The sequence below is a fragment of the Castor canadensis genome, chromosome 3, assembly GCF_047511655.1.
Source record: "Castor canadensis chromosome 3, mCasCan1.hap1v2, whole genome shotgun sequence".
Taxonomy (NCBI): Eukaryota; Metazoa; Chordata; class Mammalia; order Rodentia; family Castoridae; genus Castor; species Castor canadensis.
In genome coordinates this window covers 52,801,110-52,814,807 of record NC_133388.1, presented here as the reverse complement: position 1 = coordinate 52,814,807, position 13,698 = coordinate 52,801,110, and the positions used below count along the sequence as shown (strand labels likewise).

At 36.2% G+C, this 13,698-nt stretch overlaps 1 protein-coding gene across 4 annotated transcripts in view; it reads left to right on the top strand.

The window, feature by feature from the left end:
- Wdhd1 (WD repeat and HMG-box DNA binding protein 1) overlaps positions 1-13,698 on the top strand; it is a 51,099-nt gene that overhangs the window by 22,557 nt on the left and 14,844 nt on the right. For all 4 annotated transcript variants that reach the window (XM_074067970.1, XM_074067972.1, XM_020175567.2 and 1 more), the window contains exons 14-16: positions 1,002-1,139; positions 3,559-3,715; positions 13,270-13,384. In XM_074067970.1, coding sequence (XP_073924071.1) covers positions 1,002-1,139; positions 3,559-3,715; positions 13,270-13,384 — 410 coding nt within the window. The remainder of the gene's footprint in view (positions 1-1,001; positions 1,140-3,558; positions 3,716-13,269; positions 13,385-13,698) is intronic.

Below are 13,698 nucleotides of genomic sequence, written 5' to 3'. Positions count from 1 at the left end.
CCTCAGTTTGGTAAATAGCGTATAAACAATCCAGTTACTCAAGACAGAAAACTACAAGCTACATCAACTCCATCAGAAAAATGATATCATCCTTTTAATTCTATGAAGTAGCACCTTCCAAATCTGTCTTCCTTTGTTTCCTACTACCACCTCAGTCCAATCCATATGTCATGTCTTAGGCTTATAGCCTCCTAATTAGTCTTTTAGCTCAATTCTTGCCTTTCTGATTCTATTCTCTACCTGGCTGCCTGGGTGATCTTTTAAAAACATAGATCACCTCCCTCTTCTGCTCAAATTTTTCTTACTTTCCTTCACTTTTAGAATAACATACTACCTGTCATTGCTGGCAAGGTGTCATGCTGACGCTGCATAAGCTGGCCTTTTCCTGCCTCTTCAACCTCATCTCTTGCCACTTTCTCTCCTTACTAATTTTGGCTGCAGTGACCGCTTTGTGTTCTTGGGCCTCAGGGCCTTTCCATTAGCTGTTCCCTTTGTCTGCTACAGTGTGCCCTCCTCTTAACATTTGCATGGCTGGCTCAAACTTGCAATTCATATCTCAGCTTAAATTTTACTTAAAAGGCTACCTCTTACTATCAATGTACAGTAACCACTCATTCTGGTATTCTATCACATTATTATTTTATTCTTTAGTTGCAGTTTTTGCTCTTTTGTTTTTTAGTTTGTCTTCTCCTACCCGAATATGAATTTCTTAAAAACGGTGACTTTGTTGACCATCAGAGCCCTATTGCCTAGACTAGTGCCTATGACATAGTAAATTCTCTATAAGTGTTTCTTGAGTTAATTAATGATCACTTCATATAAATAGTACATGTCACATATTTTGCTTCTAAGACCTGAACAGTGCCTCATGTGGTTTAATCATAAAAATAGTGCTAGTTAGCCTAAGGATTTATCACAAAATTAGTTCACAGAAAATAAGGCAGTCTACATTATGCTGAACAATCTTTAATATCTGACTTATACCTATATTTTCTCTTTAGGTACAGGATTTAATGGAGATCAATGCCTTGGAGTTCAACTACTAGAGCTGGGGAAAAAGAAAAAACAAATTCTGCATGGTGACCCTCTTCCTCTTACAAGGAAATCCTACCTTGCTTGGGTTGGGTTTTCAGCTGAAGGCAAGATAAATTTATTTCATGTTAAAGACATTTTCAAGAAGAAAATCATTTCATTGTTTTATTCCTAATTAATTTCTTTAAAGATAAGTCATCTGTATTTTCCAAAACTTCTGAATTTTAATATGTTGGTAGAACTATTAGAAGTTGTTAGGCAAAGTAGCCATTATTTCATGTACAAGATTTCCCCATGATAATTCTGATTAGAAAATTTACAAAGGAAATGATATTTAAGGAGGAAATTTAAATCATCGGTAAAGTTGTATGTTTTCTAGCAGATTGTACACAAAAATTAGGAATGTTCTGGAGCTGTACTATCCACAAGAATAACTACTGTCTATATGTGACTATTGAGCCATTAAAGACAGTATGAAAAAATATATAAAAAGTAGTAATTCTTTTGCATTGATTACATAGTAATCAATAGTAAATGATAATATTTTGGATATATTGAATTAAATAAAATATATTATACAAATTAATTTCCCCTGTTTTTAAAGTAGCACTACAAAATTTAAAATGGTATCTGTGGCTCACATGATGTTCCTATTAGACAGTGCTGTTGTTCACCCATTTTTATAGGGCTTATGACAGGTGATTTGAAAGACAAAGCACCTGTTAACCCTCTTTCAAGGGCCCTGTTTACATCATTGGAAAAAACCTCGGTTTAGCTGGGCACTAGTGGCTCACCTGTAATCCTGGCTACTTGGGAAGCTGAGATCAGGAAGATTAAGGTTTGAGGCTAGCCCCAGTAAATAGTTTGCGAGACTCCATCTTCAAAAAGTAACCAGAGCAAAATGAACTGGAGGTGTGGCTAGAGTGCTTGTTTTGCAAGCACAGAGTCTAAAGTTCAAAAATCCCAGGCCCACCAAAAAAACCCCTCAATTTATCTTTAAAGTACCAGCCATTTATGGATTTGTTTTCTACTAGTTAATAGTGTCACCATTCTTAGCTTCAATTTCTGTAGCTTTTTCTTTTCCCAAGTATCAATCAGATCCAGTCCCTGAAGAAAGTGATGTTTGCAAAGTGAGAGGGGTATGAAGCCACAGTTAAGAAAAGTGGTAATTAGATAACTGTCATGTACTTCCTGAGGTGGGGAGTAGAGGAGGTGGGAGCAGTGGTGCTTAATGTTTTCCTAGGAGTGATGAGGCCATCAAAGAAGAAGGGGAAAGAGTCTAAAGTCACTTTTGTTTACATCATCACCTTATATCATTCTGGTTATTTTATCAAATTTCTCTTAAATTTTCAGATGCATGTTTAAATTTTTTTTTTAAACTAAAATTGGCTTATAAGTAATTATCGTTATGTTCCAGCAGGTGGCATAGTTTTCACTGAAACTATTAGCTTTTTCTCTTTTTTATTTATTTATTTTTTGATGTGCACTTTTTTTTATTGGTTTATTATTCATATGTGCATACAACGCTTGGGTTATTTCTCCCCCCTGCCCCCACCCCCTTCCTTACCACCCACTCTGCCCCCTCCCTCTCCCCCCACCCCCTCAATACCTGGCAGAAACTATTTTGTCCTTATCTCTAATTTTGTTGAAGAGAGAGTATAAGCAATAATAGGAAGGAACAAGGGTTTTTGCTATTTGACTCACATTGATTTCCTGTGCGTGTGTGTTACCTTTTAGGTTAATTCTTTTTGATCTAACCTTTTCTGTAGTTCCTGGTCCCCTTTTCCTATTGGCCTCAGTTGCTTTTAAGGTATCTGCTTTAGTTTCTCTGCGTTAAGGGCAACAAATGCTTGCTAATTTTTTAGGTTTCTTACCTATCCTCACCCCTCCCTTGTGTGCTCTCGCTTTTATCGTGTGCTCAAAGTCCAGTCCCCTTGTTGTGTTTGCCTTTGATCTAATGTCCACATATGAGGGAAAACATACGATTTTTGGTGTTTTGGGCCAGGCTAACCTCACTCAGAATGATGTTCTCCAATTCCATCCATTTATCAGCGAATGATAACATTTCGTTCTTCTTCATGGCTGCATAAAATTCCATTGTGTATAGATACCACATTTTCTTGATCCATTCGTCAGTAGTGGGGCATCTTGGCTGTTTCCATAACTTGGCTATTGTGAATAGTGCTGCAATAAACATGGGTGTACAGGTGCCTCTGGAGTAACCTGTGTCACAGTCTTTTGGGTATATCCCCAAGAGTGGTATTGCTGGATCAAATGGTAGATCAATGTCTAGCTTTTTAAGTAGCCTCCAAATTTTTTTGGGTAAATTTTAGTCATATCACTTGAAGTTTGTTCAGTTAGGTCTTACTCTCTGTGGTTATGTAGTTATGAAATTTTACAGGAAGTAATCTTCAGTTTTTGCTTCTTTTTAATGGAAGTTGAATCTTTGATATGTATTTTTGAAATAAGATTTATTTAACAAATATGTAGCTATATCTCCAAGTGATTTTTTTGGTTGGTATATAGGTACCCCCTGTTATGTGGATTCTGAAGGCTGTGTTCGAATGCTTAACAGAGGACTTGGCAACACATGGACTCCTATATGCAACACAAGGGAACACTGCAAAGGAAAATCTGATCACTACTGGGTGGTTGGTATCCATGAAAATTCCCAGCAACTGAGGTGGGCCATTAAAAAATGTGTAAAGATGACTCTTTTTTAAAAAGTACTTTGAGACGGTGCCAGTGGCTCACCCCTGTAATCCTAGCTATTCGAGAGGCGGAGATTGGGAGGATTTCAGTTCAAAGCCAGCCTGGGCAAATAGTTTGCAAGACTCTATGACAAATACATACATCACCCAGAAGGGCTGGCAGAGTGGCTCAGGTAGTAGAGTGCTTGCCTTGCAAGCATGAGGCCCTGAGTTCAAACCCCAGTACCACCAAGAAAAAGAAAAAAAGTATTTTGATTTTTTTTCTATGAAGCTCTTTAAGGTTATTTGTCTTTCATCTTACTTAGTCTGTTTACTTGCTTTCCATAGTAAATAAATTGGGAATTTGTTTATATTCACTTTGAAGTTTTCCACCAGTTAATTTACTTGAAATATGTTGAGCAGAAGTTTATCAGTATGACCTTAGCATCATTTCAGTCAGACAGGGAGAGGAGTTCTCTTCAGATGCTGTTTCGTCTTTTATTACAGTCTTTTTATTTTAAAGTATGATTTAGAATTTAATATACATATATATATATATATATATATATATATATATATATTCCACTGCTTTTTTTTTTTTTTGCTTAATTATTGTAGTAGGGGAGGTGGCTAGTAGAAATTTAATTGTTGACTACAAGTGTGGAATTCTCTGATCATATAGACTCGACACAATATTGTCTTTAAGATTTCCTGCTTTTTGTCATTTACTTTTTTGAAAATCTGATGTTAATGCCAGTCTGGGCTACATAGCAAGACTCCAGCTCAGCCACCCCTTTCTCCCCTACAAAATAAAGAATGAAAGAGCCTTAAACCAAAAAAAAAAAAAAAAAGATTTCCTGCTTTTTTGATGCTTGATATCCTCTTGTTTTTGCAGTAATAAGGTTTAAACTCAGGGCCTCACACTTGCTAGGCAGGTGCTCTACCGTTTGAGCCATGCCCCCACCCTTGAAATCCTCTTGGTCTAAAAGAGTGCTAGTTAACATAGAATAGGTAGTTGGTGAATGAAGAGGTCTCTGCTTTCATCAAGCTTATGATGTGATTGGAGAGACAGATAACAGAAACAAATAAAATATTAATTACCACTTTAAATTCCACTAATTAATTTGACTTGATCCTTGGTGGGTGATCATAAAAGACTCTCAATAGAAGTAGCATTTAAAATGGAGCCTCACTGTGAGCATGGAATCCAGTGGTAGGTTATTTTCTTAGCATGTGCGAGGCCTTGGGTTTAATCCCCAGTATTGTAAGTAAGTAAGTAAATAGGTAAAATAAAACTAAATAAAATAGAGCTTTGAGGCCAAGGAGTCTGTCATAGAAGAATGGAGTAAAACATGTCCCACGTACTATCAACAGCATGTACAAAGGCCCTGAGGTTAGAAAGAACTTGTATACTTTAGGAATGGAAAGGGTGTGAACATGGCTATAGTAAATGAAGATTCAAGAATGTATTAGAATGTAAGACTTAAATCCAAAGGAGAAATTTTGACTGGAGATAAAGATTTGGGAATTACCAGAATATATAAGGTATTTAAACTCATAATAATAAATGTGATCACTTAGAGGGAGGAAAGAGAAGAAAAAGGTCTCAGGAACCAACCCTAAGAAATGCCAACATTTAGAGGTCAGATATTGGAGTAGGAGCTTTTGAATTAGCAAAAGGATAAACTAAGGGATATGAAAAAGTCACCTGAAGAGTGTTATATCACAGAAGCTGTTAATGAAGACAATTTGAAGCCAGACACAATAGTCAGGAAGGGAAATACAATTGACCCTCAAATATATGAAAAGATGATTAAGCTCAGTTAATGTAAATACAAGCCAAAACTAAAGAATTTTTTATTAAATCTTTATCAGATTAGAAAAAAGCAGAAAGTTTGGTAATCCTCCTGATTGATGAGACTGGAGACATAATCAGAGTCAGGCATTGCTGATGAGAGTGTAAATTGATACAGTCCATTGTGGAGGGCAGTTTGCTAGAATTAGACATGCATATACCCTTTGACCCTATCATTCTGCTTTTAGAATTTGACCTACAGGTACACAAGTGCTGGCTATTTAAAGTGTGATTCATGAACCATCAGTATCAGCATAACCAGGATCAGGAAGCTGCATTTTAACAATACCCTGAGATCTTTTTTTTTCTCCGTGCTGAAGATCGAACATAGGGCCTTGTGCATATCAAGCAAGCACTCTGCTATTGAGCTATATCCACAGCCCTAAATAATTATTTTTTGTTTGCTTTTTGAGACAGGGTCTTGTTAAACAGCTCAGGGCAGCCTTGAACTCCTGGCTGACCTTCTGCTTTAGTCTCCCAAGTGCTGGGATTACAGTGTGCACTACCATTGCCTGGCTTCGTGTACACATAAAAGCTTAGAAAATTACTGCTACTAGCACATATGAGATGTGATTTAAAAGGTATCCTACATGTAGGGTTATTAATATTAGCAAAAGATCGAAAACCTATATTTCCAAATATATATATTGTATAACTATATCCTAGAATACCATATAGCTTTTAAAAAGAGCAAATAAAATCATTTATGTGGTAAAGGCCTTGTATCCAGAGTTCTTGCCTAAAAAATTCTAATAGCTTAGAAAAAGATGACCCAATTAAGAAATGGACAAACAATTTGAATCAGCATTTCTCCAAAAAAAATATTCCCTGGCAAATAAGATAGTCAGCATTGTTAGTCATTAGGTAAGTACAAATAAAAACCACAAAGAGACACTAATTCACATCCATTCATGTTCATACATGTATTCAATAATCTTCGTAGGTACCTAGGAGTGGAACAGCTGGGTCATATACCACTGAGCTACACTCACAGCCCCAAAGTACCATTTTATATCCCCAGGAACAGTGCTAGTTAGGGTCTAATTTCTTCACATCCTACCAGTTGTTACTGTGTGTCTTTCTGATTAGTCATCTGAGTGGATGTGAATTAGTTCAACTTAGTACTGCACCCCCCCCCCAAAAAAAAAGAAGCATTGCACTTGAAACCAGGTGTGGTGCACACCTGTAATCCCATTACTTAGTTGGCTGAGCGAGAGGATCATGAGTTCAAGGTCCATCCTGGGCTACATAGCAAATAGCAACATTCTATCTCAAAAAAAAAAAAGCTTGTACCTGAATGTTCATAGTAGATTTATTTATAATAGCTAGAAAGTGGAAATAATGCAAATGTCCACTAAGTGAATGGATAAGAAAATGCAATCTATCCAGTATTGCTGGACTTTTAGAAAAAGGTAAAAGTACTAATACATAAGTATGGATGAACCTTGAAGACTATGCTAAGCAAAAAAAACCAGGTGAATAAGGCCATATGTTGTATGGCTCCATTTAGATGAAATGTCCAGAATAGGCTGTCTGTTCAGATGGAAAGTGTGTTGCTGATTTCCAAGGGTGGGGAAGAGAGTAGAACAGAGACTCAGGAATAACTATTCATGGGTATGGGATTTCTTTTGGGGAGATGAAAATGTCTTAGCATTAGTGATAAAAAATGCACAGCTCTGTGAATACACTAATATAATATGACTAAAGTATATTCCATGTGAATTGTGCCTCAATAAAATTATTACTAAAAGGAATGAGGACACCATGTAATGGTATGGACAGATCTGCAAGATGTGTTAAGTGAAATCAATACCATTTGTGTAAAAAGGAGGAGAGAATAAGAATATATAGCTGTGTTTGCTTATATGTGCAAGAGAACTCCTGAAATGTAGAAAGGAAACTAGTAGTAGTTAACTGGTAGAGATGAACTCAGTGGATGTATAGAAGATTTTTGTCCGTGTTCCTTTTTGTACTTTTTGAGCATGTAAATATATTAATTATTCAAAAAGTAAATAATTGAATTTTTAAAAATGAAAGCAATTCAACAAACTGAAGCATGTAAGGCCAGAAGTCAAGTTAATTGACAACTCGTACAAAACTAGTGTGAGTAGCATGATAAAATATTAAATTCCAGATAGGGGAGGGCATGGGAGGTGAAAGTAGAATATGTGGACCACTCTTTTCAAGAAGTTGGGCTATGAAAGAGGGTAGAGAGTGGGTGTTGTACCTAAAGGAGGGTGGGAAGTCAAAAAAGGGATTTTTTAGCTTGGTCACAGTTCTGCAGCATTTTTAGTCTTTTGGCAACAGATTTAGTAAGGACGGTGAGATTAGCAATGTAAAAAAAGAAGAAACGGGTAATTTTTTTTTTTTTTTTTTGAGACAGGATTTTGCTATGTAGTTCATGCTGGCCTCGAGTTCATGATTCTTGTGCCTCAGCTTCCTGAGTGCTGGGATTATAGATGCATACTACAATGCCTGGCTTCTAGTGCAGGTTTTTATATGAACATGTGTTCAGTTCTTTTCATTGTATGGCACAGGATGAAATCTTTAAAAGAAAAGGGGAGGGGGGGCTAAAACAGGAAGAGGGAAGAAGATAGGTACAAATGTAAGTAAATTTAAAAGTTGAAAGATGACAGAAATTCCTTCATTCTGCTCTTGGCTTCTTTAGGCAGCTTATGAAGCAAGAACAGGGATATTTTTGGAGTCTGTGGTTGGCATTGTGGCATTGTTGAAAAGGTAAAATACAGTCCTCTTAGACATTGCCAAAATGAACTTAGCATAGAATCATATAGGAATTGCTGCTTACTTCCATACATTTTGCCTTTATAAAGTCTCCAGATAGTCCATTATTGGAGTAATTACTATCATAAAGGATATAATAACTTTGTTTTTAAACTGGGTGCTGGTGGCTCATGTCTGTAATCCTAGCTACTTGGGAGGCTAAGATTGGAAAGATCAGGGTTTGAGGCCAGCCTGGGCTAATGATTCATGAGACTCCATCTCCAAAATAACCAGAGCAAAATGGACTGGAGGTGTGGCTCAATCAATAGAGCACCTGCTTTGTAAGCATGAAGCCCTGACTTCAAACCCCAGCCCCACCAAAAAAAAAAAAAAAAACCAAAAGAATACATTAACTTTTTCACAGACTTTAGGATGTAGGTTCTTAGGACTTTCTTGCATGTCCATTTCTAGAAGTCAAATTATTTAGTAATTAAAGAATTCACTTTATCTTAATAGAGGGTTATGGTTTGAACTCATGAGGGTTTTTACTATTCTGTGTTAATGCTTAACTCAAGTGAAGATGATTCATTTTGGTAGTGAATGTCATTATCTTAAGGATGTTTGTGAAATCATTTACCATGAGTAATTTTGTTTTTTCATTTAATTTAATAAGTACTTCTATCAAGCTCAACTTTTATATTCCTAGTAATTTATACAACTAGCTTTCTTTTCTTATCTGCCTTTCTGTAAGATTTATAGAGTTTTAACTCTTAACTCTCACTAAAAGCTATATAATTATAGCTGGTACTACTTAACTGTTAAATTCAACATGGATAAAGAAATAATGGACTCTAAATGACAGCTTTTGGACTTGTGAGGGTTTTAGAAATTGTCTAGGCCAGTGGTTCCTGACATTTTCAAATATAAGAGCCCTTTTTAAAGGATGGCTATTCCATGACCTCCTCTGATAGTAGTTGTACATGTAGTAACAGTACATGCACAGTTCTGTTCACAGTAACAGAAGCTTCTATATGAAGGCCTAAAAATTATATTTTCCTAGGAATTTGTATTTATTAATTGCATCATCTGCATGTAAATATTCTAGGTCATAAAATAGAAAATATTTTTGTATTCAGTGTGGACAATTCATGGTACCTAAGTGAATTCATCACGGGCCCTTTTAAGACCTCAGCAGTCCAAAAGGGATTAAAAAGAATAGTACCTACTTCTGGCCAGTGGCTCATGCCTGTAATCTTAGCTACTTGGGAGGCAAAAATCAGAAGGATTGCGGTTTGAGGCCAGCCTGGCAACAAAAGTGATACCCTATCTCAAAAATACCCAATTCAAAAAAGGGCTGACGGAATGGCTCAAGTGGTAGAACGCCTGCCTAGCAAGTGTAAGGCCCTGAGTTCAAGCCCTAATACTGGAAAATGTATGAATATATATATAGCAACTACTGGTTTCGTCTGGTCCAGTTCCTATGCTTGCTGCCTTTACACTTAACATCTCTCCTCTGTTTCTATACGTGGCAAAACTTAGGTTCTTAAAGGGTTAGTAACTTGTTTGAGATAATACAGCCAGTTTGTAGCAAAAACCTTATGTCTTGTGCATTAAAATAAAGGACCAATGGGAGTTGAGTTGAAAAATACATTGCACAAATAAGCACTTCTTCCTTAAGGATCAGTCTGTTTTAGGAGAATAATTGAGTTACTTAGCAGAGTCTTAATACAGCAGACATTTGAAACACTCAAGTGTTTCAACAGTAAAAAGTCTGTTTATGAAAATGTATTTATGCTGGGCATTGCAGTGCACACTTGTAAACCCAGCATTTGGGAGGCTGAGGCAGGAGGATCATGAGTTCTAGGCCCACTAGCAAGACCCTGTATGTCCAAAAAAAAAAAATTATTTCAAGGTGTTTTCCTTTTTCACTGCCTTTATTCTGAAAGAAATGTTTTTCAGAGATTGGAAATTGAACTATTCAGTATGATTGATTTACTTTTTTTCTATTTATGTAATTAGATTTGAAAATTGTATTAGCATACAGTAGTTGTACAGGGGGATAATAGTGTGGTATATCTTAGTTAGATTTACTCCATTATTCTCCCTCTTCCCTCCCTCCCCTTTCTCCGAACAATTCAACAAGATCTCATTCTTTCTTCTGTTTTCATATATGAATACAAAATACATCCACCATATTCACCCTCATCCTTTCCTTATTAACTCCACCCGCCCCCCCGCCACGGGTACCTCCTTCAGAAAAGATTTATTTTACCCTCCTGCCTTTCTTTTTTTCTTTTTTTCTTTTTTTTTTTTTTTGAGACACTCTCAGAAGTTTGAGGCTGGTCTCAAATTTGAGATCATCCTGCTTCAACTTCCCAAGTGCTGTGATTATAGGTATTCGCCACCATACTTGGCTCTAGGGCACTTTTTTTTCTTCCCACTTCACTTTTCATACCTACTTTGCTTATATTTAAACACATTTAGAGATGATTGATTTCCTACTATCAGTAGAGATGAAGTACAAGGAGGAAAATTCTGTAATCTCTTTTAGTAGCCTGCCTCTGTGTTTAATGAGACTTACCAATCTGCTATCAAGAAATTTATCCTTGTATTTATTTAAATTTCTAATGCTTCTGTCTGCTGTCAGTGTTTGTTGTAAAGATAGCAAGCCACATACTCCTCTGGAAAGGCATGTTGCTTAGTGGACACAGCTCAGACTCAGTCACACTGCCTGCTGTGGTGTCCTGACTGAACTGCTTACTGGGCGCCCTAGTGTGTTCCTGTACTACACAAAGATAAACTTTGCAGTCTGGAAGAGGTAGGCTTGTAAAACATCATTATGTTACTTCTGAATACGTACTTTAAAAAGAAGTGTGAGCAAAGTTCTTTCAAACACAGATGGAGTCCCAACACAGAAGACAAAGCAAAACTTGCTGACTGGGGAAGAAATCAAATAAAGTTTGAACATTGACCTCAGTTTTCTGCAGTTTGATAGTTTTAAACATTTCCTTTAACAATAGAGCAGATTCTGTGATCAATTTGAAAAAGGAATTCAACTGTGGTTTATATTTTCTCCTACAAATAGTTTAAGCACCTGATGAGGTGAATCTCATCAGATTATCAGTCAAAATGTGTATTTTTCCCTCTAATTCCTCAGTGAGAGGGATATTTAACAGAAAGTCCTCAGTTCAAGTTTTTTGTGATAACTTTTGCTAAATCATATAAAGTTTTGGGCTGTGAAATGTTTTTAAATGAAAGATGTCATTTTATAGACAAGTAGAATGTTTAGACAAAAGTTAGTGTTTGTCCTAATTTTGTGAATGTGTTTTTATGTATGTTATTGTACTTCTTTGTGAATGCGTGGGTTCTGTCTCTTTCATTTCGCCCAAGGAGTAAACCAGTGGGTGTTGTGAATAGTGCATGGCAGTTACCACAGAGGTTTTTCAAATTCAAGGTGTTCACACTGTCTCATCAGACTCTGCTGAAAACTGCTGATTTCAATAAAATAATAAAAGGGTTGGAGGAAGAAAGGAAAATAAGATTATATGTTCAAAAAATTGAACTCTAAAACATGTTTTATTTTTATTGTCACAAAAAAGGAGAAGCGTTCGCATCTCATCAGGAAGGGCATATATGTAGTTTGAACAACATTCCTAGGTATTGTCACTTACTTTTTGGGAGGAGGGAGTTTCTCATCAGCTGGAGAGTAGATAAGGGGACCATATCAATAGTCAACAATTGTAAGAAAGTTCTTAAATGAGTTCCATACCTTCAAAAAAAATTACTAACATATATTAGTTATAGTATAGGAGGATTTCATTGTGACATTTCTATACATGCCTACAATGTACCTTAGTTAAGTTGTCACTTTTAAATTACTCTAGTAGGTATTCAGTAATACTAGAAGGTATTTATGAAAACAAATTTAAACCCAACAGCCTAATTTCTTCTTAGTATTTCTCTTCAAAAATGGCTTGACTTAGCTGGTGGCTCACGCTTGTAATCCTAGCTACTTGGGAGACTGAGATTGGAAGGAACTGATTGGACCAGCCTGGGCAAAAATAACCAGATCAAAATGACCTGGAGTGTGACTCAAGCAGTAGGGTGTCTTCCTGGCAAGCACAAATCCTAGTCCCACCAAAAAAAAAAAGAAAAGAAAAGAAAAAAGGCTTGACTATTAATAAGCACTTTGGCAGAGTATTGTGTTTGTAACACGCCTTTATGAAAATAGATTTGTCGATGGTGCAATCTTGATTTCCTAGCAATTTTCTATTAAATCATTTGGAGTACATAAATTGAAAGAATATTGTATATAAATATATCATTCTGTGGTTAATGAATGCTTTTTAATTAAATCGAATGTCTTACATATCCAAGCCAGAAAAGATTTAGACAAAGTCCTCACTACTGCCATATAAGGCAACCTTTGATGTAACAGCTGGATGGATTGTAACCTTTTTAATAATAACGGACTTTCTGCTCCACTGTCATATCTAGTAAGCACTTCTGTTTATACATTTTACTATCTTTTTCTCTAGTTTAACACTTTCCATTGGTACCAAGTGTTCCCAAATTGATAAATGAAAGTGAATATATTTTGTCTGAATTTATTTGGGAGTGATCTGCTCGATAACAAGAATCCTGTGATAAGTGTTTATGGCACAATTTGTCTTATTTTTAAAGTAGGCGGTTTGCTAAGGAAAATACAAAGAGAACTGGCTTAGCTTTTAGTGATTATTACTTAATAAAACTAATGTGAGAAGAGATTTTGAAATTTTATAAATACACCGAATGATAGTTTTATACCTAGTCAGGTGTAACACTTTTTACAAAAAGTAATTTGTTATGTGTTACTAATCCACCCATTGGAAAGATGTTACTGTTCGTCATTACTAACTTTGAAACATGTTGGCTTTAGCAATTTTGTGACATTTTAGAGTTTTTATAGTGGGACTTTTTCTTTACTAACAGGTGCATCCCTTGTAAAGGTTCTCGGTTTCCTCCCACGCTTCCACGCCCTGCTGTAGCTATATTATCCTTTAGACTTCCTTACTGTCAGATTGCAACAGAGAAAGGGCAAATGGAGGTATGTCAAAGTCTTCCCTTACTCTGAATTGGATAGTACAGTGTCTGTGACATGGATATTTAAAGATTATCATGATGACCAGTGTTAGATATCTATTCCTCTGTAATTAAATAAATAGTGGTAGCAGGGAAGGGGTTACTGCTTATGATCACCAAGCCATCTGGTTGCCATCACAGCTTCCAGGGACTTAGTCTACAAAGTGAAAGGTTATGACCATCAGTGTCTTACCATGTAGTAAGCCTGTGTCTTTTAGGATCGGGCAAGTCCTCCATACATTTTGTGCAAAGCACCTGGCTCACCCCACCCTAGTCCTA